This window comes from Aquila chrysaetos, chromosome 24 (assembly GCF_900496995.4).
Source record: "Aquila chrysaetos chrysaetos chromosome 24, bAquChr1.4, whole genome shotgun sequence".
Classification (NCBI taxonomy): Eukaryota; Metazoa; Chordata; class Aves; order Accipitriformes; family Accipitridae; genus Aquila; species Aquila chrysaetos.
The window spans coordinates 4,772,878-4,799,383 of record NC_044027.1 but is presented as its reverse complement, the minus strand read 5'-3'; the positions used below and the strand labels follow the sequence as shown (position 1 = coordinate 4,799,383).

The following is a 26,506-nucleotide window of genomic DNA, read 5'->3' as shown; positions in this document are numbered from 1 at the left end:
GAGTGAGAGGTTGAGCTTTCGCTTTTGGCCTAGAGCCAAAAGCGAACTTCTCCAAAAGATGTTTTGGCACCAAAAGGTTTCTTCCTCGGGAGGAAAACCCAGGCAGTGTAGTTGGGAGGGCATTTTGCTGCCATTGCATCTAGGATAAAAATCCACCCTCCATTAAATGGCATGCTTAACTCTCACTGCTCCCTTCCCCCCTCCAGATGTTATGCAATGCAGAAGCCCGGCTGCCTGCACACTGAAGCACATCCAGCACCGCAGGTTTGAGGGAGGGGGCTGTTAGGAGTGATTTTTGTGGTAAAGTTAAGTTCCAGGTGTTGACTACAACTCTTCAGTGTTATGTGATAGTATGGCCAGGAACATGTCTGAACTTGTCTGGACTCGGTCTACCTACATAAGAAACTCCTTCTGAAAACCCTTTGTGCTAATGTTTTAAAAATGGGGATCGTTTAGGTCAGACAGTTGATGCTGAATGAGTCTGTGCCGAAATACCTACTTACAGCCTTCCTCACACAAGAACAGTTGTAGAACTCTGGGTAGATGGTACCAGGGCAGATTGGACTTTTCGAAAGCATTTGCAAAACAAAACTTCTTAAGTGTCAGCCTAGCCCTGACTGGTTTCCAGCAATATGGATTAGTGTAAATGTAAAAGCAGTGGAAACTTTGCACAGAATGTGCATTTTATTTTTTGTTGACACTCAGTTAAGGCCTATTTCATGAAAGTCATTAGATTCCTCCAGAGCTGGTATGGAAATTGTATAGTGATGAGGAAGAAGAATTATTTTTTTTAATTGGAGAGTATACCAACTTTGAGGGTGAGAGGCTGCAGCGTAAGGCTTGGAACTTCTTCAGTTCTGTGAGAAAGTGAATTAATTTGATTTGAAGTAGCTAGTGGTGCTGGATTTAAAAATCCATATTTCAACACAGTTGGCTGTGAAGGGATTCCTAATTTGGAAGACTTAATGTATGTATATTTGAGTAATTTACATGTAATATTTCTTTATGTTCTCTTTTTAGCTTTTGTTTAGAAAGCTGAATTTTTATTAGTCTAGTAGGTGTGATATTTAATTGAAATGTGTCAGATAATGATGGCTTCCATTGTGTGTGGGGGGAAAAGTTTTATTGTAGCTAACGCTAGCCTTTTTTGATCTAGCTTTCTGGTGAAAAAGGTCTTTTTAAGGTCGTTTTTTGTAAGGTAGTCAGATCTCTTCTGGAGGTCCTCAGTTTTTTTCATATGCTTAGAAGAATTTGTGGCTGTATCATGGTTTAACTAGTACTCTAAAGATGACATTTTGCATGAAAATATTTATAAGTTTATCTCTGAAAATACTACAGAAATCTGCTGTAAAAACCTTTCTGTATTGTGTAAGATGTGGGGCATTTCTGTATGTGTGAGTGAAGGGAGCCAAGGTGAGGTAGGGATTAGCTAGTGGTGATACCAATTTTTACATCAGAAATCTGAAATTTTTGAGCATAGCAAGGAAAATGTATCTAACTTTTTTTTCAAGTGTTTTATTGGTCTTGGAGAACAGACAGAATTTTGACTTTTAACAAAATTAAAATTGCCTTATAAATGCACAGTTTTATCCCTGTGGGTGGGCTGTTTGAATTCTTTATATCAAATGAACCACCTATATTACCCAGAAGGGGATGTACTTGACTGAGAGTCTAAAGACATGTTTTAGCTAATAGGTTTTTTTAATTGCTTTTACACTGACTTTGTGTAAGTGTTTAATTTTTGCTTTCTAGCAAAGATGACAGGATGCTACTTTAAGTAAAACTTGGATCTGTGGATGAAAGCATATTTATTTACACTTGATATTAGTGCTGGAGTATAGGTACTATTCAGAGAAATACTTGAAGCGTGTTTAGGTAAGACATCAGGACATACAGAATTTAACAGACTCAAATCAACAGGATTCATTCATACATGATGCATTTCCCACAAAGGGTAGCACTAGTACTCCTGGTCTATCATGATTTTTAACCTTGCAGGTGTTTGCAGAACTGCCATTAAAAAAAAAAAAGCTTGTAGATGTCCTCAGTTAACATATTTTTGGACTGCTTTTTGAAAGAAGCTCTCCAAGTGTGTGTCAGGCAAAAACTCGGGTTTGAAATGCTCCTTCTCAGCTTGGACACAGACAGGTTACCATGTGTTGGCTGAAGGATAGCACTGGCATGCAGGCAGGCTCTTCATCTCAATGTCCTTGGCTTTCCTGTGCTTACTGTATTTAAAAAGTTTGTTGGTACAATATACCTAGTCATCCTACGGTATGGTATTTTTCCAGTCTTCAAATAGTTGTGTGCTATGTTTCAAAGATCTATGGAAAAAGCATATATAGAAGGCAAATGTAAGGACATGCAAAGTCAGACTGTGCAGCCGTAAAGATTTGAGGCATTGCCTGTCAGAATATGAATATTGAGGTGGAATGTGGGGCCTTAGCTGTGCCATGAAGCTTCTGATTGTGTGGTTATATCAAAAGCCAATTTTACCAATTACAGTGTGGCTCGATGTGATTGGTCTGGTATAGACGGGTTCACTGCAACAAACTGCTGCCATTAAAATACCTGCATTTTTATTCCAACCCTTACTTAAACGCCAGCAACCCTGCAAGAATTTAGTTGATCTCTTAAATGAAAACACTAGTTTTATATCATTCTCTAGATGCAAGTGTGCATCTCTCCTATTACTGATCAAATACTTCTGATTATAGACCTAATATGCTGGTTAGATTTTTATTTTTGTTGTACGTTTGTTGTGGGGAAAAAGTCTGTTCTTATCTGGTCTTATATCAAGATCTCTAGTTTTTATTTGGAAATCCTGACTGAAGTGTAAACAAATTAATTTGGTTTCCTCAGCTGTTTGAAGGCAACGTTTTTGTTGATGTCCAGTAAACTGATCAACTGCTACCAGAGAACTCTGATTTTCAGTAGATGTTCTGTCTTGCTACATTTACTGAGTTTTCCTCTTTTTCTCCACATGTGAGAAGTCAAAGGGAAGGTAGGATAAAACAACACACGGTGGGATTTTCTCTTTCCCTGAACTAATGAATATAAACCCCTCTTTCATGTTCATATTGGCACTGTTGGATTTGCCACAGAGATTATTATGCCATTGCGAGTGGGGAGTTGTGGTGTGTGCTTTACCTAAGAAGAGTTCAGGGGTCCCTGCTGTGCATGTTTTGTCTGCTCTTTGTCTCAGTCTGTGGGACTGCTATGATTTTACATTTGCTAATCTACATTCAGATAAATCTGAGGAAAACTTCCCCACTGCTCTGTGTAAATCTCAAGCTTAGTTTTGATACTGCTTTCCTTTTGAGAGGGCAGTGGGGGGAATCATCGTGTCTGGAGGAGGCAGGAAACCTGAGACCTGATCTTGCAACTCAGTCCTCCTCCTCCTTCCCTGGAAACTTCTTTGGGTTTGTTCAGTACTCATCCAGGCACCTATTAGGATAGGGATAGCGGCGGGTGGGAAGTCATATTACTTTGCTTCTCTTCTACCTGTATCAGCTGCTAAAAACAAGAGAGTCTTGTGTTCTTTATGTGTCTTGGTACATAGGAAGTTTTTTAAGTAATCTAGGTCTTAATGTAACTCTAGTCCGATTAATATTTGTAGGTGGTGACCAGTTGAACTGAATCTGGTGAGAAGGGTGAAGCGCTTGGTTTAAAACATCGTTTGCGTTTTGATAAAGTTAAGTAGTAGGCAAGAGGGAAGATGAGGATTTAAACTTGATGGCATTCTTACCCTGAAACAACTGATGAACTGCTGTCCTTACAGGCAGAAAAGACACCATAGAAACGGGGCTTGTGGTTCTTGATGTACTGTCGCCAAAATGTCAGAACAGACTGGCAATCTCTGAGCTGTGGGTGCTGCTAAGCAGTGTGCACATAGGGTCATTCATACCCTATGGCTGGGGAGCAGACAATAGTTTGTAAACTGTTTAATCTCTTGTGGCTAACTTAAAGCATAGTGGATGTCCGTACGTGTGAACTATTGTAGACTGTTGCATCTCTGGTGTCCACAACTGTCCTCTGAAGCTACTGAAAATAACAAAATTATAGAATTAATTAAAAATATTTTCTTGGACAGCTTTTATCTAGTACATTAAAAAAACCACACACACCTCCTCTCCAGAATAACTCAAATTTTGACCTGATTATTTTGAATGAAATCTAGGCTTTAAATATATTGTATTTTTAACTATAGAACATACTATAATTGTGCTTTTCCCCAAGTTACAAAACATTTAAAAATTGGGCGCATGTGAAATGGAAATGTAAGTAGACAACTGTAGCAGAAGGAATTGGGTACAATATAATTTTAGTCCAGCTGGACTGCCTTACATGCCTGAACTTGTTCTCAGACAGTTTCTGTAGCTTAATCCCCCTTCACTTTAATGCAGACAATTATAGATTGGTGACATAGTTTATACTGAGGAATTAGCAGTTACAGAATCTTTTGCTTACTGGCAGCTCTTCATTACTTTCCACTGGGAAGAGCTGTTGCCTGTTTTCAATGGCAGCAAGTAGAGAGCAGCTCCTGCTGTGACATTCTCAAAATATTTTACCCCACAGTTAAAGCTCCTGACCACCTGCTTTAGGAGGGTTCAGCTGCTGGGGATGGCTGTGTGGGGTTGTGCTTATAGCAGCATCGTAGTATTGATTCTGTCATTGAGACCGCTTGCCGTTGTTTGGCAAGGTACAGTGCTCAGCCAAGCGCAGGCACCACGATAATGGTTAAACTGCCGATGTGCGTGTCTTTGTATGTATATAAAAGCCTGCTAAAGGAAAGTGATTCCCTTTGGTGGTTTGGGGTGCACTGAAAATGGTGTGCCTCTTCTGTGGCCTCTCGGTTTCTTTCCTTGTGCTGCCCCTGCAGAGAGCACAGTATTGCTTCTAGTCACCACAGGTTTCTGTCTTCTTCCTGGAACATCCCACTTGTATTTGGAACTGGCTGTTTTCAGCTAAGACAATGAAATGTTTTTCTGTGGCTTCATGTGAGAAAATACATAAGCTTCGAATTAGCGAGCTCTTTTTTTCCGCTCCTTCAGCTGTGTAAGTTCAGCTTCCCTCAGTGGTCCTTTTGGATCATCTAACATCTTTTAAGGTAGCTTCCCAGCCTCATGGTTTAGTGTAAGAGAGGTTAAGAATGAAGATAACTGATACATAAATTTTGATTTCTGAAATTGTCTACTGAAAGCTATTTGCTGATTAAAATTCCAGTCCTTCAAAACATCTTGAGACTTTCCACTTAATTGCCATGTGTCATCCCTATTGAAAATGTTTGAATTGAAAACTCCAGGTAAAAGTGCTTCCCTGTGGCGTAATGAGCATATCTCTTCCCCCTACCCCCTTCAGCTTTCTCTAAGGCTTTGAGTGAGGCATCTCCTATGTCAGGAGCAATAGGATAGCTGTTTGAGATGTCCTAGCCCGTAGTGTTATCAGTCCAGTTACCCAGTAGCTGGGGCAAATAAAATCCAAATAAGATTCTAGAGACTAAGAGACAAAAAGAGTGGACTTAGGATTGCCTCATTTGGATGTCCTCCATATACATATTTAGTCTCTCCCACCTGTATCATGTAGAGATGTTCCATTATTTAAAGTGAGAAATTATCCATCTGCTGCACTATTTCTTTTGCACATTTCTTTCTGTTTTTAACACCTTATGGGGTATTACAGTGCCTGGTTCCATATTGCATTTGGAAAATGAGAAAAAGGTCTGTAAAGGTTGAGAATTCAGTTATGGAAAGACTACAAGGTGTTCTACCTAACATATTATTTTCTTGAGATTTTATTGTACTTTTATATCACTGCTCAGTTTTTGCATTCCGTGTTTCCAGGAGAATAATACCCACGTTGCTTTTCTCATGACAAAATACTGCACCATATGTGAGTACTGAGGACATACAACGAACATATATTGCAGCTTGGGCACTTGCCTGGCTTTTCCCTCCCTCCACAGAGGGAGAGAAATGTAACTTGGCATTCACTTTATTACAGTTGCTCTGTACAGCAAAGTGACTGAGTCCATTTGTCAAAGTGCTTTCTACTTGACTTAATAAATGTCCTCTACTTACCGTCTGTGTATGATCTAAGGGCTACATCCTGTGTGAAATTCTGAATTGAAGGCTAACTTGGTATTGCACTGAGAAGTCTAGCCTTTGCTTTTTCTGACAGCTCAGGACAATCAGAGCACTGGAAACTTTCACCCATTAGCTGGTGATAGGTGGTGTGGCTGTAGGAATGGGCAGGAGCTAGTAACAACAAAATTTGCATGCTGGATTTTGAGCTTAAGCTGTGATTTGATTTGAATTTTTATACCACCACCACCCCCAATCTATCTTTCTTTAAAAAGAAAAAAAAATATTTTGATCTTTCATCAAAGAATTTGACAATAAATGAAAACTTACAGGTTCCAATAACATTTGTAGTTAAAATTTTATTTTTTAAGTTGTTGCTTTCTACTGTAAATGTTTTTTGGAGTGGAGTTCTTATGTGTCACCACATACATTAGACAACCTGCACATCATAAGGGATTTTTTTTTCGAGTTCAGATCTTTAAGCTGATGGATTGAAAACAAAACCACAATACCATTCCTTGTGTCCGCCGTGCACCATTGCTGGTGGGAGCGGTGTATGGGAAGCTTACAGATGCTGGATGGTGGACGATTCTTCCAATTCACTTTCCCTCTACCTGTTTTGAGAATATCTGTTTGCCAGGACTCTAATGTCTCTTGTCTCGTCTGTTACGACGACCTGTTTGTATTGCTTTCCTTCCCAAGATGCTTAACTTCTGTGTGTTGAAAGAATCATACGTTTTATTGGTAAGTGAAGGATTAGGTATTATGCGTGTGCCCTGCTTTGCATAAGGCTGCAGTGAGTAAGCCTGAGTGCTTTGGTTTCTTCATTCTCCTGAAAGAAGGATCTGATTCAATTAATAAAAAAATATTTCTAATTACCTGTATATTGCTTTTTGTTAGGAGGCCTCTAGTTTGTGAATTGATTTGGAAGAGTTTCTTTTATTTTTGAATACTGCATGGTGACCTAGTTAATTGGGAGTAATTACTCTCTAAATATATTGGTTTAACATAACAAAAGGCTGTCTGGAAGAAAATGGGGAAGGGAAGGAATGGCTCAAGATAAACCACCTCTTTGCAAACACTTAAGAGTTGTTAAGGGACATCTCCAGAGCTATTAGCAGAGAAGATTTTTAACTTCACTATTGTAATTTAGCTCCTGAGGCTTGAAACAAAGCAGCAGAGCAAAAGAATTGATCTGAAAAGGAACACTTTCTCTGGTTCTGCGGGTGGTATTTTGTTGGAAAAGCACTTGACACATAAGAGTCGTGGGTGCCCTTGGAGAGGAAGGAGTGGGATACTGATAATTAGAATGGATTTGGTTGATAATATGGAGCTATAACCTTTATTTGCTGCCTTCTCCCCTCTCTCTTTCCAGAATCTTGCTCTTAGGACTAAAATTGAGCACTGTGTTGATTTTAAGTAGGCTCACCTCATCGCTGGGGTGACTTCTGATTGCAGGCTTTTTTCAGGAGTTTGAGCCTAAATCCTGTCAGACCTGCTCAGTAAGTATGGCGGAGCTACAAACTATTGCAGTCCAGGACTGCTCTAAAAATGGAAAAATTGCTTAATTTAGGAAAGCTAAGGAGGGCCTGACACCTGAAGGCCTATGTTAAGAAAGAGCTGTATGGCCATCCCTGTAATTACGAGAGATCAGTCATGTAAATTACACTGGCTGGATTTGACATGCTCATCTTCGTTTCAAAGTTGTTTGGTTTATAGTAGTAATTTATCTCATGTGGCAGGGAGCAAAGGGGTAGTGTGGTGCAAGGCACACCTAGGAGGAGTAAAATAAAGCGGGCATGGATGTGTAAGCAGAAGTCTTTAGATGATAACACCTTCCTCTCAGCGGTTTAACTCTTCATTCCTGTCCCTGAACTATCTGCAGTTTATGCAATGCAATTACAGCTGGGGCACAAGAATGAAGACCTAGAAAAAAATTTTTATATATTTATATATTTAAAAAAAAAAAAGAGTCAAACTTTAGGGCCTTGAGTGTGTTTGACCTTGAAGCCATCTCTCTCATTAATGCTTGCATTTGCTCGTAAACTCCACTAATGTTGTGCCTATAGTAGAAAGGCAGAGCAGCAGGATGTACTCCTTTGTCTCAAAAACCTGCAAATAATCAGGTTGCTAATAGTTGGCCTCTGCAAATGGCACTCATTTTCCCCAAGCAAAGTACTGCATTCAAACTGATACTTGGGGGTTTTGGGGAGGCAGCAAAGGAGGGGGAGTGCTGTCTCTTGGAAAGAGTGGAAACAAAGCTAAGCAGTGATACGTTGCTGGCTTTGCTGGTTGTGTAAGCATAGAACATGACTAAAATGTGAGCGCTGTGGGTATCTCTTGCAGCAGAGCGGTGCCGTACAGCCTCTCAGTGGCTATCTCTTCGGGTTGTCTGTGTCAAAGAACTTAAGTCAGATTTGCTTTGTCATCCTGACTTTGGCTCTTACCACTTTCAATTTCTCTTTAGTTTCTGGAAGCTTCTTTTTAATTCTCTAGTGGGAAGGCCAAGATGTAGCTGAACATGCAAAAGGGCTCACCCCAAACAAAACCTGCTGCACATTGATCAAAACGGTGGGAGCGGGAAGGTGGGTTTGTGCATATCTGATCACAAAAGGGTGGCAAATCTGTTTTTCAGCATGTGTTCCCCTTTAGTTAGTTTTTAACTAAATGCTGCAGAGGACTGGAGTTGTTTCCCAATGGCAAAGCAAGCAATGAAATATGACACAGGGAGTGGAAGAGGGTTGGCAGAGGGCCTATGTGCACAAATAGCCCACTACCTTTTGAAGCTTATTTACAGCCAAGCAAACAAAAAACAGTGCAGGCTGCCTTACAAAGAATTACATTAGAAATCTTCCCTTTGGAACTTTTAATTTTTCCTCTCAATGTCAATAAAAGGTCATTACTACTGATTCCAGAATCATAACTCACACGGTGTTGTGGTATATCTGAACATGTATTTATGTAGTAGTGGATTAGGAAGAGAAAGAGCTGTATTGCTGTCTTCTGTAGCTCTTAGAATACCTTTTGCCTTGGATTGCTGTAATACAGGAAGAAATCCTAGTGAAAACTAGACTCTAGATCATTGTGTTAGCTGGTTGAACGAACAGGAGTCTCTTGGCACAGTCCTGTTGTGAGTTATGTAAATCTTGTGCAGTGTATAAGCAACAGGCGGTTGGTGACGTAAAACTGAGCATTTGTCTCTATTTATTGGCTAATGTGACATGCACCCTTCCTGTAGCATTTGACTGAGCTGGCTGTATTAAATATAGCCCTGACACTCCTAAATAGAAAATGCCTCAAGCTGAATAATGGTTTCTAGTCTGAAATTCATTGTTCTAAACATGGAAATCTTACACGGTAGCTCTTCTGTCTCCCCTTCGTATCAAAGTGCATTCTGTGTTGATGGCGAAAGGTCTCACTGCAAGGCTCAGTTTGCCGAATTTGCCAATCGATCACTGTGGCTGTGTTGTGCAGAACATTCCTCCAGTGCCTCCTAACACTTTGGCTGTGCGCTGGGAGACTTAGCGGAATGTCAGTAACTCCTGCGGTTAACACAGCGTGATTATCTTCTGTCATTCGTGATGGATTACCAAACTGATACATCTGTTGTTTAGGTCCTCTCCCACCCGCCCCCGTTGTGGGTGGCTTGCAGATCTGCCTAATACTGCTATTACCCCCTTTGACCCAAGCTCCAGTGCTATTAGCTACTACGCTTGGGGTCTCCTATGTTTTCTGTGAGGAGAAAGCAGTGATACTTCTCCCATGCAGTTCTGATTTTATCCAGAATGTCTGCTTTTTTGTTAGGGTTTTTTTTTCCCCCTTGAATGCTGTAGGAATTGAACAGGAGGCAGTTTCTTTGCTCACCGTTTCGAGCCTCTTTCCAGCTGGCAAGCAGTCCAAAAAGCCCTATGTTTGCTCTTTCTCAGGGTCATGCTGCAAATGTTTCTCTTGCTTTCACCTTGGCTTTCTGGCTTTGGTTTAGACACATGACACTCCACCACACAATACAAACCCTCAGTTTATCGCTGTACCCATATAGCACAGCTTCAGACTAGCCTTCTGCGTGGCTTTGTTTTAGGTGGTGGTTCCCAGTTCTTGGAGGTTTTGGGATTTTTTTCTATCCTGCTCAAAAAAAAGCAACACAGATTTTTGTAATCATGAAGGCAGTTGTTATGCCCATTGCATTTGGTGAGATTTTACTCATCTCCATTCTCACAGCACCTACTCACAACATGTAAATTAGGGCCACAACCTCACAGACATGCGTAAACAGAGGAATTACATGACTTGCCAAACGCTTATATAATAACTTAATAGTATATCGTGGAACGGGAGCTAAGACTCATGAATCCTCTTCCTGTTTGACTGTTCCTCTTTTCAAATTAATTATCATACGAGTTTCAGCTACACCACGACTCAGGAATCAATAGCATTTGTGGCTTTCTGAACATCCTTAATATATCACAGACTTCCACTGTCCTTTGTCTTTATTCAGTAAGAACTTTTGACTCAGATGGTTTATAAGTTCCTTTGAGTTGTGACTATCCAGAGCTGAGCAGGCACTTTAATGATTAATAAATAGTCTTGGAGTACTCGTGGCTCATACATGACCATATGTTTCAAAAGCAGCGAGGCTTGAGTTGTTATCTGTAGCTACTGATGTCCTTTGGCCCCGAGAGTTATCACAAGAGTGTTCTTCGTGTTTTGTTCATCTTGTGCTCCTTTTGGACCTTTTGTGCCAAAATAAAACGGAGAGGTTCAGTCCTTTAGAAATTAGCTCAGGAAACAAGGCTGGTACAAGTAAACTGCCCTGTTGTTTACATGCTGCTGCATAGCACTTCCCTCAGTATCTCTTGAACTTTTCTGCAAATTTCATAAAGAGCTAATGCAGTAGAGGTCTCCAAGACTTCTAAGTTCCAAGATTTCTAGTGAAAATGAGAAGCAGAGTAGAAAAGTGGTCTAAAATAGTGTCCCTGGTGAGTAAAATGCTCTATTTTGAGCTCTGTTATCTTGGAGAATCCATGTGTGATAGAGATGAAAGCTTTAAAAAAACATAAGCAGCAGAGCTAATAAAGTCTGGATAATATTTTTGCTTAACTGTTTAGGTTGACATACGTAAACCTGTGAAAAGGACCCGACCCACCTGTACTTTAGGTTGTAATCTGCTTTTTTGCTTTCTAGGAATCTACAAGCCGCCATTGGAGCCTACTATGATTTCGAGAGTCCAAATATCAATGTACCTTCCATGTCCTTTGTTGAAGACGTCACCATAGGTGAAGGAGAGTCCATCCCTCCTGATACCCAGTTTACAAAAACATGGAGGATACAAAACACAGGTAAGGCTTTTAGACTGTAGCAAAGTCCACGTAGCGTGTATTATGTGATAGGATGGCAGATCTACATGGAAGAGATGCTGGCTTAAGGCAGGAGGTTCATGTGCGCTTAACTTGGAATAGAGCCACCCTGCTACTGAAGGAGGTAGGCTGCCAACCTATGCATATTCCCCCTTCTTACGTTGGCACAAACGTTTTGTGGCAAGATGCACAGCTCAGTTCACCAGTCTTGTTCCTCATGCCATCACACAAACAAAAACTCTAGGAAACTTCTAGATAAAAGAAATTGAAGTACAAGTTTGTTTTGGGGGGTTTTGGGGGGGTTTTTTGGTTTGTTTGTTTTTGTTTTTTTTTTTAATGGCAGTAATTAGATGTGAAAATAGATTAAGAATCCTTAGCTAGTCATGTTTCTGATAACTTGATGCAAACAAATGGAATACATTTTTAAGTCAACGAAGAGGTTGCTTTTAATCTCAAAGCCTTTTAGCTCATGACCAGCCTGTATATTACCACTACCCTTCATTACACCATTTCTCTGGCAATCCCTGTCATTTGGTCATTCAGCTTTCTATAGAACTGTGTTCTCTGTGGAGGCAGTGATGCAATGATCTGAGAACAGGTAGCGATGCAAGGGTAAGTGGCAGGTACCCTTTACTTTTTAATACACTTTTGACAGAATTGCTTTTTTATGTGCTGAGAGGATGAAAAGCTGGAGAGACAACATTCCAGTATGAAATAAGTCAAAACAGTGACTGGAATCCAGGAAGTGAGATTAGGCAAAATACATTCTCAGTGCCTGATCTGTTGGGATGTAGTCAGAGAGAAAAATAGGATCCATGGATGTAAAGTGGAATACCTTGTCTTCAAGTGTTGCAATGACAGGATGTTGCATGAATGTTTAAGCTGTGTGTCTGAATTTAATTGACCTGCTTGCACTTTTGTGAAGAAGAATGATGGCACAACAAGGTATAATATCATGAATCATCATGAGTAAAATTCAGCTGTGTTAGTATTCCTACTTGTAGATAACTGCAGTACTCGAGTGCTGTACAGATTTGTGCTGAATATCAAAGTATAACAGAGACTAAAACCATACTAAAAATCTAGGAGTATTTCATCAGGACATGAGAGGTTAGAAGGGGGGGGGGGGGTTGTTTAAGAGCACTGTATTCTAGAGAAAGGTCTTAATTATTTCAGTTTACTTTTTCTGCCTACTTTTGTTTGACTTATTTCAATGGAAAGGTGACACGTATAGCTTGCTTAAACTCCAGTAATGTGAAAAATTGACTGGCAATTTTTTTTATAACCGTCTCAAATACAGGTCTTACAAATGTCATAAGTTTGACACGTCTTGTTTCTCCACTGTTAGTATCTTAATTTGCATGTATTATGACTACACCCCTATCTTGCTCCTTTCAGACTCCTTCCTCTCTTGTTCCTCTGATGTAGTCTTTCCTGCATGCAAATTCAGCCTTAATTTAACACCATAGTTCAAGCAATGTTTCATTGTTCTTGGAATGTTTGACCTTCTGAAATCCATGGGCCTTCTAAAATGAGGAAAGGGAGTTAATCTTGACTTATGAGTTCCTGGCAAGGCCAACATTTGTTTTGGCTTCTGTGTGGGTTAAAACCTCACTTCTTAAAACGTACATCTGTACTCTGACAGTGGTGCTGGAGGCCAGATCTTGTTAAAACCATGCTGTTGAGGCATGTTTTAGTTAAATGCAACTTCACATACAGTGTTATGACTGTGCAGTTTAAGGAGGACCGTAGCATTTTAAAACCATTTTATGGTTTAATTAAGGTATAATATCAAAGGACTATAGTGTTTCCAGATAATATCTGCTTGTTAAGTAGATAACTGAAGCAAAGCCAAGGTTTTTAACAGCTCTACAGGAACCCTTGATTAAATGACTTCAGTTCTAGAACACGAAATACCTGAGGCATGTGTCATTGAAGCGTTTGGTGTCTGACGAGTATGACAAGCAGAGCTCTGAGAGATTGTCAGTTTTAAGCAGACAAGCAGTAACCTAGGTTCAGTCAGGTTTTCATATGTGTTATTAAAAACTAATACCCTGCTCTGATACCTTCCAGGACGGCGCTTGGCTTCTCTGCCAAAAGACCAGTTTGTATAGTAGAACCATTGCTGAAAGAGCAGCAGGATTTAACAGACTTATTTCCTCTTCCCACTCTACCCCCAGCTGCTGCTGGCTCTGCAGGACAGTTACTACAATTTATCATCTCCTGAGAGATGAGTGTACTGAAATAGAATGACATAATCATCATTTCATTTTATGGGGCTTATCAGTTGCAGTGTTCTAGGCACCTTGCAAGCCTAAAGCCATTAAAACCGATAAAAATCACATAAATTATTAAAACTAAACCATGTTGCTTGGCTGCCAACCTTTTCAGATGAGACTTCATACTCAACTCCCACATGCCGTAGTCTGAGGTCAGCTAGTCACTCAGCTCCTCTTTCAGAGACCTCCCTATCTCAGCACTGTTTTCAACTGTAGTGATATATCCCCCACTCTGAATATCCCACTTTATCTGTTCATGTCATGCTTTCCCTGCTAGATTGTGAATTCCAGAAATAAGGACTAGACTAGAAAACCAGTCCCTGCCATGTCTTCACTGAAGTATCCATAGGGATTAAATCAGAAGACAAGCTGTTGCAAAGGGTGCTCTTTGGGGTAACCTTAACCTAAGGTCAGATCAGCATCCACCATTCTCATCTCGGACCAGATATAGAGTGGTTCCAAGCTTCTTGGTGGTTCAGGCTTTCCTTGGCTGTTTCCATCAACCTTAACCAAGCAGGAGGTATTCTTAAAGTCATTGGCTTAGACATGTCACATTATTGGGAAAGAAGCAAAAGAAAATTACGCTAAGCTGATTTTTCACGAGTCTCAGAAGCACTTTTCTTTTTGTCAGTCCCAGTACTTGTTATCTTTGGCGAAGATGGCTGTGCTTGCATGCAATAACTGTTTTCTGTATCTCTACAGACTGCCAGGTCATGCAGTCAGTCCCAGTATCTGCAGTCTAAACACTGATCTCCACAAATAAATCCTATGTTCACAATCTTTTCTACCTTTGCACAAGGCTGAGAGAAGGGTTGGTGCAAGATGGGAAATAAATCCATTTAGAAAATAGTACTAGCTCTTCAATTATAGTTCAAACTATTAGTTCCTCCTGAGACTGCTAACAGGCTTAAAAAAGAATGAAACCCTGAAAGAAAATGTTTCTAGCTCTTTGTGTTAATAACACGTATTTTGATGTCGCAAGGCTCAGGAGCTGCATGTAAGGAGGCAGAAAGAAATGGGGGGGGGGGGGGGGGGGCGGGTAACAACCACATCTAGTTCTGACCTCATCTTTGTCTATCATTGGTAAAATATATGTGCGTGTCAGTTATGCTGGGGGTTTTTTGAAGCTGTTACACTGTCACTTTGAGAATTTTTCTGTGCAAAGAAGACCTAGAGATTATTCAAACAGAAATACAAATTGTCCTGCTGGTCTCAGAATGGACCAGTTAAGCCTTGTCTGAAAACTGTATTCTTCTTCAGCATCCATTGCTGGCTGTGTTATGTGTATCTTGGTATTCCTTTGACTGTTCAACAATTGCACAACTGTTTTAATAAGCATGTTTCATCCAGTCTTACACAAACAGACACAAAGCTTTTCCTGGTGCACTGTCAGTAATTCTTTCTTCTGTTTAATCCCAGGGACAGAGGCGTGGCCCCCGGGGGTTTGTCTGAAGTATGTCGGGGGAGACCAATTTGGCCACGTAAACATGGTGATGGTCAGGTCCCTGGAGCCCCAGGAGATTGCAGACGTCAGCGTTCAGATGTGCAGCCCCAGCACAGCAGGAATGTATCAGGGACAGTGGCGAATGTGCACCGCCACGGGACTCTATTACGGAGGTGAGTGATCCCTTTTCCTGAACTTCAGGCTCTTCTTCGTGGTGTTCCCACTGCAGACAAAATGGACGCTCCTGGCCCCTTGCAGATGATCTCCTGATAACCACATGGTGAAGGTAGAGGTCTGCCAGCTCTGAGACTAAATATAGAAAACAGAGAAAACATCAAGTGAGCTGCTTTGTTGTCTTGGTCAGCACAGAACTGTTTTCTAAACACTGGAACAAATTGCAGATTACACAAAGCTCTGAAAAACAAAGGGACTTGCACAGTTCTCCTGGAGACTCTTTCCCAGTTGGTCCTTGTTGGGATTCTTTCCCAGTTTTCCACCTCTGAACATCATGAACTACATACGAGCTTAAAATCTATTTAAGTGGTGAAAACCTCATCTGAGAAGTTAAGGCCCAGGTTTTAATACAGTAATTTGGTGCATCTACTGTGAACCATTTTTCTGTGTTTAAAAACCACTTTCTGATATTTTGCCTGGTGCCTCAGCCTGAGCCACCGACATCTTCATTCATTTGGAGACTTTGTCATTTTTAGCCAGCTTTAGTTTATACTGTGAACATCTTTGTGTCTGTTTTGGCAGTTGGGAGTATCCCAAGTTACACGGGTTTGAGTGAGAGATGTTAGCACTCGCAGTCAAAAATAACTCTTTGCTCAGAAAGAAGTACAGGGTTTTTGGCAGAATTGTCAGTGAACGTATGACTCTCCGGTGTTGCAAGTGGATGTAGCTTGTCCCTGAAGAAGGGGGATAAATTCCTCTGCACAGGCCGAAAGGCCTGTTCAGCTTGCACTGCCTGCCACAGGCCTGTGTGTTTCTAAAGCCGAGGTTTTCCCAGCTGCCGACAGTTTAAGATCTTACTAAACCTCCTGAAGTTGCACGTTTTGAAAGAAAATGACCTACAAATTAAAATCCCTTTGGCTACCGAGCTTTGAGTCAAAGGTGCCCTTTCCCTGCCATTTAATTAATGGCTTTTATGCTAGCTGTCCCCCGGAGGTTAGGCCCAACAGCTGCGTGAGGGCCTGGCAAGCGGCCGGGGCTGTCGCCCCGTGGTTTTTCATCCCGGCACGGCTTTGGTAGCACCGGGGCCACCGGGGCGAGCGGCCGGGCCGGGCGTTGCGCCGCGGCCGGGCAGCAGGGGGCGCCGCGGTGCCGCTCCGCCTCCGGGCGGTGCGGCCCGGCCCGGCCGCGGGAGGGGTCAGCGGGCACCGGGTGGGCGTCGGGGTGGGCGCGGTGGCCTGGGCTGTTGTGGAGCCTTAATGGTATTTGTAAGGGGGTTACAGCCCTGGCAGGGTGCTGGGGGTCCTTAAGCAAGTCGTAGTTTTGTAAGGTAAAATCCCACTGTCTTTAATTGGGTCGTAAAATGCAAACTAATGAGCCCAGCCCTGTTAAACCCGGGGAGGGACTGGAAGCTGAGCTTCAGTGAATTAATGCTGCTTGAGAAGCCATGGTGGTAAAACCGAACAGCAAAAGTACCTGCTGTCTCTTCCCCCAGGCCACCAGTGGTAGCACGAAAGAGCCCCTTGTAGGTTAGCACTTGACTGCAGAAAACCTGGAAACAATTACATGTGACATGAGGTGCTGTTATTAGATCTGCTGAGATGAGATAAGGTATTGTTGCTGTTCTTTTTAATTCTCACTCTCCGTGCAGCAAAACAAAACTGGAGCACATTTAATGGAGAGGTGGGGAAAAAAAAAAAAAAAAAAAAAAAAAAAAAAAGAAAAAAGGCAATAAAACTGAATTTGGCTTTGTACCAAGAAATGTATTTATGTAAATAGACCAGAATGTTTGCATGACGTGTAAATGAAATGGTAAGTAAAATAACAATGTTATCTATGTACAAGAGACAGACACGCATTAAGAAAGAACTGTAAATATGTTTCTTATTCTAACCAGTAGTTTGCGAATTCGTGTAATAGTCTACCAGGCCTGGGTATCTTATCCACCTACTCTGAGTGTTTTGGAACTGGAATGGAGATATTTTGCAGTGAATTGTCATAAACATAATTACCTTCTAAGTCACCCTTTTGTTGTTTTATTTTAATAATCAAGCCTTTCAAAGCTAAACAAAAAGCATTGCCTTTACTGTCAGAGTAGAAGATTGGCAGTGATATCTTCTGGCTTTCATTTCAGTCTTGCTGCGTAGCCTTAGATAAAGTCTTTTAAGGTTTTATTTTATTCAGTCCATCCTATTGGTAATCTGAAGTATGGAGCTTCAAGTTGTCATGTCAGTTTGGGTTTTGTGTGTTCTTAGCTGGTTCATGTAAGTTCAGTAGGAGTAAAACTTGCCTGGTTTTCTTGAAAGATTGGACACTAAATTAGGGTTTAACCAGTACTACTGATGCTTCATAAAAATGTATTTTAAACAATAAGTCTTTTTCCTTGCTGTTGTAAAGGATAGAATTCATGTTCTGTTTTTTTCCTTCTGCCCCCTTCTTCATAAACTTCATCTAGTGACAACCCAAGTGTCTTTATTTTTCGACAGATGTCATCTGGGTGATCCTCAGCGTGGAAGTTGGAGGACTTCTAGGTGTAACACAGCAGCTGTCATCCTTTGAAACAGAGTTCAACACGCAACCGCATCGCAAGGTAGAAGGAAACTTTAACCCATTCGCCTCTCCACAGAAGAACAGGCAACCAGATGAAAACAACCTAAAAGACCCTGGGGGTTCCGAGCTAGGCACAATCAGCAAAAACACATGGGGGCCTGCTCCTGACCAAATCGAACAAGATCAGAATGGACTGTCACAAAACTCTGTAAATCTCTCCCCCAGCAGTCACTCGAACAACTTGTCGGTAGTGACATACAGTAAGGTAGGTGCCCTGGGAGAACAGGAGAATGGGTAGGTGATGAGACTGTGATGTATGTAATAGTTCTTCGTTACAAACTGCAAAGCCCTTCCCTTCTGCTTCTGCCAGACCTGCTAAGGAAGGTTTTGAATTTGACTGTCTGACTCTGCCAACTCCTCATGTTATATTAAAATATTTTTGCCTCTGATAGACTCTACCAGATCCACCTTTTTGTTTTTGCTTCAAGTCCTTCTTAAAATTTATATAATCTTGTCTGGGTGCTGTAACTATTAGTGGCTGGAGCCTGCTCCAGTTGCGTGTGCAAATAAGTCAAAATATCTCTCTAGATGTGCTCCTGAGTTTTTTCTCTTTTCAAAATTATGTACAAAATAACCACACCCCCAAAGCCTAAGATTAACCAGATAACTTCTTTTTAGCTGGTGTGGGGAGACTACAGAGCTCAACATTTTGATCCCAGAAGCTACCTGTCAGGAACAGTCAATCAAATGACTATTCCTGTCTGAGTCCTTGTCTTGTTTATAATTGTAGGTGACTTTTAAATTATCTTTACTTTAAATTCTCTCTCAAAAGCTTGCTTGGTGGATGCTATATGAGTCTGAGTGATATTTTGACTGTTTTTATTTGCTTGTGTGTGAAAAATGAATTGCAGGATTATTTACAATTCAGAATCCACCTGTTAATGCAGCCAGTATGTGTAGGTGTGTACTGTCGTATGTCAAACTAGTTTGATTTTTAAAATCTTTTAAAAATGCTTTACTGTACTTTAAGCAGGCTGTGTAGGACAATAACACTTGGTTGCTGAATGACTTAATAAAGCCCTAATGTTAGTTCACCTACAGCACTTTAGTTCCTAACTGGATGAACTGCCTGTCCTCTACCAGTGGATCATATTTTAGTGACCTACTTTGCACCAGGGCTATGCATTTTTTTACTGATGGCATGCACGGGATTAACTGTTTGACAGACTACCAACGACCTTTTTTGTGTTTGGCACCCCAAACATAAATTGCTATAAGCTGTATTGGCTCCTGCTTCAAGATTCTCGCTCACTAAAAGTGAAATGGATGGCTTAGGAAATGGTTAAAAAATAAAGCCTTTCACCTATCAGTTCAAATACAACCTGAATTAGCAGTGACTGAAAGTCACTGCCTTTTAGTGGTTGTTTGGTGGATAGCGGTATTCCCTGAAGAGACAAGACAGGCCATTGTCTGACTGCAGAGGCTGTCTATATACTGATATAGCTTCTCTGCATAAACTTTATCTCAGGTGCTTCAGGTGGGGAGTGCCGCTCTGCAGCTGTCTGTTGTATGTATCCCAGCAAAGATTGGTAACAGCTTTGTGTATCAATTGATGAAAAATAAAAATTCATTTATCAAGTACAGCTCTGGTGAGATAGTGGACTTACCTAAGCCTTTCATAGCTAAAATACTAGGTTTAATTTAGGTGGGAAAATTCAATTCCACTTTTGGTGGTCAGCTTTAGGCTGGAGGTGGCTTTTTTTTCCCTTGCCTATTTTCTGAGTGCAGAGCTTGGTAATTGCTTTGTAGTTGATTTGCACTTGCAGGTGGATAGATGTGGAACTGCTAATATATGCACTTCTGAGAAAGTTCCTGTGTTGAATTTCTGGATGTGGGGTTTTGGCAGTAACGTGGCCTTCAGTTTTCGCTAGGTCTCTCCCAGTGGTATATATCCTTACCCTTCCCAGTGAGAGGAGAGTGGTGTGGGCACCGGGAGGTAAAGCATACCAACAGACTCTCTTGGCTGAGGAGTAGATGCTTTGTCTTTTCTAAGAACATAGGTGTAAGAAACTGATACCTATTGGAGGTGCGGAGGACATAGCAAAGGTCAGCTATGCTGTGGAAAAGAAAAGCCAAAAATGAGAGTGAAGCACTACCAGAGAGGATTTCACTAAATTTAAGTAAGCTGGTTTAGCTAGTAACCCAAAGTTCACGATCAGTACTCTTATGAGATATAAGCCATTATAATCTAACCTCAGATGTAGGGTAGGTGGCCTTCCCTGCCCCCCCCCCTTTTTTTTTGTTTTGTTTTGGGTTTTTTGTTTCTTTTTGTATTTACAGAAGATTCTTGGTGGATTTGAGGTAGATTATGTGAGATAAAAGCAGAAATCTTGTTTCTTTCTTGCTTCAGAAGGGATAACGTTATGGTCCTTTGTGGAGATGGGGTGGGGTATGCAAAAGTTCATTGGGTTTTGAGGTTTTTTGTCTCTACTACAGTGTTTCTATTTGTGCCATTAACAAAAAACCAAGTTAGCTTTTCCTTTGGAAGCTGTTATTAAGGTAGGTCTGAAGATCAGAGTCCTGTTCCAGCCTTGCCCTTCCCATCTAGGGCAGCAGGTGTTCTGCCACAGACTTAATATTCATATTGGTACAATACTGTTTCTGTAGTGAACAAGTCTGAGTAGGTTTGACATCGTAGATACTTGGTCTTGTTTAAAATCGCAAGGTGAACATGCTCACCTTCCCTGGTGTAGGTCTAGCGCTATTGCATGCTTTCTTCCTGCAATCTGGAAATCCTTCTGGAAAAGATGTGTAAGCAGTATCCCCAGCTGGGGCTCAGATTAAGTGGAAGAGGTCTTACTGGAGGTGATGTCAGAAGTATTAAACCACCCGATCAGCAGATGGTGTTCCAGTACCTGTTAGGAAAAGCTATATCTGGCCCATCTTCCCCACTTCCCTGGGGACTTGACCTGTAGTCTGCTGCTTGAGAGGGGGAAAGAAAACTACTACAGGTCAAGCTGTTGTCTTGTGATTGAATATTGATGTGAAAGGCTTTATTTCAAGTTCTAGGAGCAGACAAAAGAGTACTGTGGGTTGGTTATGCAGTTGCACATTAGGATTCCTGGATTTTATTTATCTTGGGCAGGACCTCTAATAATTTTGTCTGCTTTCATGTACCCAGAGAATGGAGTAAATCCCTAGTCATGTTTGACACACCATTTGGTGAGACACAGCAAAGGGGATGGTTAAGGTCTAGTTAAGGTGTTCAGAAGGGCCTATGTCCTGTATTTAGAAGTAATATAAGCCCTTAAATATTTCTCAGATTACTGTGGAGGCTTCCTCTCTGCCAAGAGATTGTGGAGAACCCCAGTCATGCACTTGCATGAGACTATGAAATCTTTGAGATAAAGCTAGCAGTTTCTGGCATCTGCAGCTGTAAAACATACTAGAAGTTGCCAGACCTTGTCTGTATTAGTTCTCCCTCTGGTGCAACTGAGCAGGTGTGACTTGTCCTCTAAAATTCCCCATTGGAGTCAGGATCTCAGTGACACTGACGTGCCATCTGCTGCTGGATTAGACAAGTCTATCAGTTTCACACGTGGAAACATTCAAAATGCTTTTATACAGCAGCATAGAGTACATGGTTTGGATGCTCTGCTCAGTGAAGCAAACTTTCCTAGCAAAAAAAACAAAACAAACAAAACAAGACACTGAATTCCCCATAAGCAAATAAGATCAAACCTGTGGTATGGTTGAAACAAACTGAGTGTGATCTTTATTCCTGCTGTAGTGTACACCTTCCCTGGGTCCACCCTGCTCACCTTATCAAATAAACTGCTGGAAGGTTGTAGATCAGGGTCTGTGTTCAGGGCATTGCTTTAAGCATGTTGTTGTTATATCTATTCCCAGTGGAGTTTTTGCATGTTCTTAGAATTAAAGATGTGCTTAAGTGCAGGATAGGATGCTTATCTCAGGATAGGGATGAGCTGTATTAGAGTCCAGATATACCCATGCATGGGTATTTTATTCTCCTCTTTGGCAATCGCTTTCTCTCTGTATTCTCGAGAGAGATGAGGCTAATATAGCTTCCTTCTATTTACTCGCTCCTGTCTCATAGCAACACTGTCGAGGTCACTGCTGCTTTCTTGTGACAGTCTTTTACATTAAAAGCGCAAGATGCAGTCTTACAGTGCCTGGGGAATTAGAGTTAAATTTCTTAACTAAGGAAAGAAACGTACAGGTTTAAATGTCTAAAAAGATCTGAAGTGGATAGCCATATACTGACATTCAGATTGTATTTGTCACCTATATATATAAAATATACATATATATATCCAAATCTGTTGCCCATATGAATTGAGGAATTGCTGCTTTCTGTGTAATACAGAAAACTGCATGTAGAAGTTCTGATTCTGCAAATATTTGCCCGTACGGAACAATTTGCATAGTCGCCGCCATAGCAGAGGGCGTTCTACAGCTTGTCTGGTATTAACCTGTTCTGTTTGTTACTTGTGCTACTCTTAAAAGCCCATTGAAATATGAGCATATTTGGAGTTCACAAAATTAAAATCTTAACACCTTTTTTCCTGCTGTATTTTTGCTCACCATCTTACTTCATTCTGTGTGGAGCTGAACTCTGATCCATGCTACTTGACAGCTTTCTATGTGTAAGGGGAAACCAAACCTCTCTCTATCCTTAGAGCCTTTAACTGGCTTCCCCTCTCTGAGTTTAAAAGTTGCTGCTGCTTCTAGATGCGTGCTTCTTCCAAACCAGTGCACTCCAATTTGCATATTTTTTGAGTACCTCTAAACTCTAGACAGAAATTTTTCCACAGGAAACTATTTGGGTACCAAACTATATTTGTGGGTAAGGAAGATGCCCCAGAAATGTTTGCTTCCATGTAGAAGAGAAGCTCCTTCCATCCTGGTATCTGGGCTTCAAATTGGGCTAGTTACCACATAGTTAAATTCATTTAGAACAAAGTGGGAGAACATTGAACTCAAAACTACCATAGCTACTCTTTGACAGCCACTCTGCTGCATAGCATCTGCAGGCTAAACTGATGTTGCATGAGCTGGTTTGCTTATCTGGTGAAAGACTAATGTGTTTGGATGCTGCATGTTAGCTCATCCATGAAAACCGACAGTCCATGTGCTTTTGGACTGTGGGAAATGTGAGATAATCTGATTTTAGCTTAACTTTGCCCCATTGCAGGCCAACAGTTTCCCTGTTGTTTTATCTCTGCAGACTAAAAGCACGCCATTGATTAAGTTACAAGAGCTAAGTTGTTGCATGGTAACTTAATCATATACCTGAGCCCTCATGTACTTCATCAGCTATGTGCATCTAAACCAGCCCTACGAGTGGCTGCACTGTGAGAAGGTTCTTAACTTCCTGGTGGTCTTAACTGCCACGCCATGTTTGCACAGCATGCATGGAATAAAAAAAATAAAAAAATTAAAAAAAAAAAAAAAAGTGCTCAATACTTTGTTCTTCTGTTTGTGTTCAGTTTACGTAAGTTAGTCAAGAGAACTCTGCGTAGTTTGGAGAAGCACTGACTAGGAGCGGCCCAGGAGGTGACGAGGAAACGGGGACTTGTAGCGTTGTCTGATGCTACTGTCAGTGTACACTGGGAGACTCCTGTATTGCTTTGCAGCCGTGCATCAGAAACTCCTGTCTCTCTTGAAGTGTACCTTTTATTGATCTTGACTCAGTCACAAAGGTGAAATAAAGATAGCTATTTGAAAGCCTGTGTTGTGATGGTTTATGAAAGATTAACTTAATCTTCATTTTATTTCTAGCACAGGTGCCTTCATTTAAAGAGCTCAGTATTTACAAAGGCCTTTAACTTTCCAAAACATCTCAATTCCCTTCTAGATACAGCAGTCAAATGATAATTTCTACCAGTAAGTTTCGTGTAGAGTCTTTTCTTGAAAAAACATGGTCCGCTGTTCTCACATACTTACCTGTATGAATTGCCAGTATGCTTTCACTAGCAAGTTAGCAATTACTTCTGTGGAAGATACTGGAAGAACTGAAAGTAAAGCTGCAGCTGAGCTTTTCATGAAGACAGTCATCTCATTTTGAGAGTAGAAGGGAATTCACCAAAAATAGCATGAATAATTCTTCAGTTGAAATAACTTGGGAAAACTGCCGTTGTATGCAGAATTATTTTTGCATGTTTATGATGTAAAATATTGCATACAAGGGATAATTATTCCTGAAAATGTCACAGAATGGAGTTTGGTATTTGCATTGCAGCAGTAACTGAAGTTTTCAGGTATCAAGACACTATTACACTGTGCATGTTGAATAAATGTAATGAGAAACAATTGCTCTGCACAGAGCTTGCGTGTTAGTTACTGAGGAAGAAGAAAGAAAGTGTTCTCATTTCACAAAGGGGAGTAAGAGTTTCTTGCTCAGGGTCTGATGTCAAACCAAGTCTACACTTGATCTTAAAGAAAAGAAACAGGTGTGTTTTAATTTTGTAAGTTCTCACGTACACTAATAAATCTCACGGGTAAGTGAACTGTGGTGAAGAGTGGCAATTCCAAAAGCAAAGATTTTGGGCTTTTTCTTCTTGGTGAAATTCATTGCATCAGGAGAAGCTAACCTTGGTCACAGATTCTGGGACTGTTCATGGAATTGCTCATGAGAGAAGCTCATCTAGTGATGTCAGCCTGTTAAGTGCAGTGTAGCAAGCAGTACAAAGCTGTATATACTTAGTAATCTGACACTCTGAAGGTGGACAAAATTCTGCTTTTAATTAAGACATGATTAGCATAATTGTGTAGCTTTAAACTGGATGCTACAGAAAACAGTATCTGAAGATCCAGAGGGTTTCCCTGAAAACAAGGTTAATAGCCTCTTCATGGGGTCTCTCTCTGCATACAAAAAGACTAATGAACTGTTGTCATGTCTGACTTAAGCTGAAGACTCTGGACTGTGTACTGATGTTAACTGTGTTAATTCTTTTATGTCATGGGGTGATGCAGATGTCTTGGCTTACGGCATGCACAAATTAAATCAGTGAGGTTTTGCCTGTGACGTAAACTGTAAAATACATAAACGGTACAACTGTTTATGGTACGTGTAGCCCCCGACAGAGGGAGCAGGCAGCTGGGAGCAGTTGATGTTTAAACCACTCTCATGAGGCTTGTGAGTGCTTGCCAGTCAGTATCTGCAAACAAAGCCTTATGTGCAGGTAACTAAAAGATGAAGCAAATTCTGGCAAATGTGTCTGTACAGGTAATCAGCAACAAATCCTGGTTTTCGTTTGTAGAGCAAGAAGTACAAGAGCTTAACCCCTTTGAGGTGAGACTGCTTAGGATGTTGCTTATAACATTGTTTTCCTTCTGTGTCCTTTGGGGTTTTTTTGTGCACCTATTCACGTTATTTTAATGTTTCCTTAGTGCTCTTCCCCTTCCCCCTGTTTCAGTGACTGTATTTTTTGGAAATGTTGAATATGTCAGTCTCTTGATTTTGGTGGGAGCTTTTCCTTTCTGAGGTGAACTATTGTGCTGGAATCTGCTGGGTGTTATCTTTTGAAAAGCTTGCTTTACAAACTGGGAGTGCAGCATATTCCTAGGGTAGAAGTGTGTTTGTTTTTCCATCACTTGCATGTATTTCTGTCTGCAAACAGCAAGTTTCCAGTCTTCCATGTTTCCCATGCAGTTCATGAGATGTCCTCTTTAATTGTCTGCTAATCTTCCTCTCTTGGTTGAATTTTGAGAGCTGCTGATAGATGCTTCATTTTACCATTGTCTTGTATTTTGCCACCCGATATATCCTAAAGAATTAACTTTTTCTCACCAGCTGTGGTGAGATTACAGGCTTCTTAGAGCACTTCCTTTTTAACATAGATGTAAAACAGAGCTCTTGAACTTGGGTTTTTGCAACTGGGCTTAAGCTAATGAAGTTGTTACTTTCTTTATATGAGTCATGTTAAAGACTCATTGTTTCATGGCTCTGTGGCTCATGCAGTGAGGTTGTTATAGAGTTGTAGGAGAAAATGCAGGAAACAGTGTTTCCTTTGAGATTTGCCCTGTTAAAGGCAAAATGGTGAAAACTGAAGTCAGAGCTTCACTTAAAGACCGAGAATGGCTTTGTGCAAATTGGGCTCTCAGCTGTCTTACTCATCAGCATACTGGAAACAAGCTGGACTCTGTTAAAAAAAGCATTTGCATAATGGTCTTCCAACTTTGAGAATTAAATATAATGAGCTTTTCTTCCTCATCTCACTTCTAACCTGAGTATGTGTCTGGATCTTACAGAAGGATTTTGTGTGTGGTTTGTACCTTCATCATTATGACAAACTTTATATCCCTGTGACTTGGGAGATCTCTTGCCTGCCTGTTGGTCACTTCCTTTTGCTTCCTGATGAAACCCTGGATAGCTGGTTTGAACAATAGAAATTACAGAAAGGAGTTCCTGTTAATTTGAGACCTGTTACTAGATCTGTCATTTAGGTGACTCACTTCAGGATGTAAAAGAGGGAAAATGGATTCTGTAGTAAGCATTTTTTTTTTTATATGTTGGCATTGATTTTCACTTGAGCAAAATGTACATTGTTATCTTGAGAGAGCAAAAGTGGTAGTTGTGGGAACATAGAAAATCTTGAATTT

General features: G+C 40.8%; 1 protein-coding gene across 2 annotated transcripts in view; it reads left to right on the top strand.

The window, feature by feature from the left end:
• Positions 1-26,506, top strand: part of ILRUN (inflammation and lipid regulator with UBA-like and NBR1-like domains) — a 33,273-nt gene that overhangs the window by 3,687 nt on the left and 3,080 nt on the right. The window contains exons 2-5 of one of the 2 annotated variants that reach the window (XM_029999547.2): positions 11,265-11,419; positions 15,136-15,333; positions 17,818-18,146; positions 23,392-23,629. In XM_029999547.2, the coding sequence (XP_029855407.1) occupies positions 11,265-11,419; positions 15,136-15,333; positions 17,818-18,146; positions 23,392-23,400 (691 nt within the window). In that variant the 3' untranslated portion in view covers positions 23,401-23,629. Of the gene's footprint in view, positions 1-11,264; positions 11,420-15,135; positions 15,334-17,817; positions 18,147-23,391; positions 23,630-26,506 lie in introns of those variants that run through there. The other variant, XM_029999546.2, reaches the window with a different exon arrangement.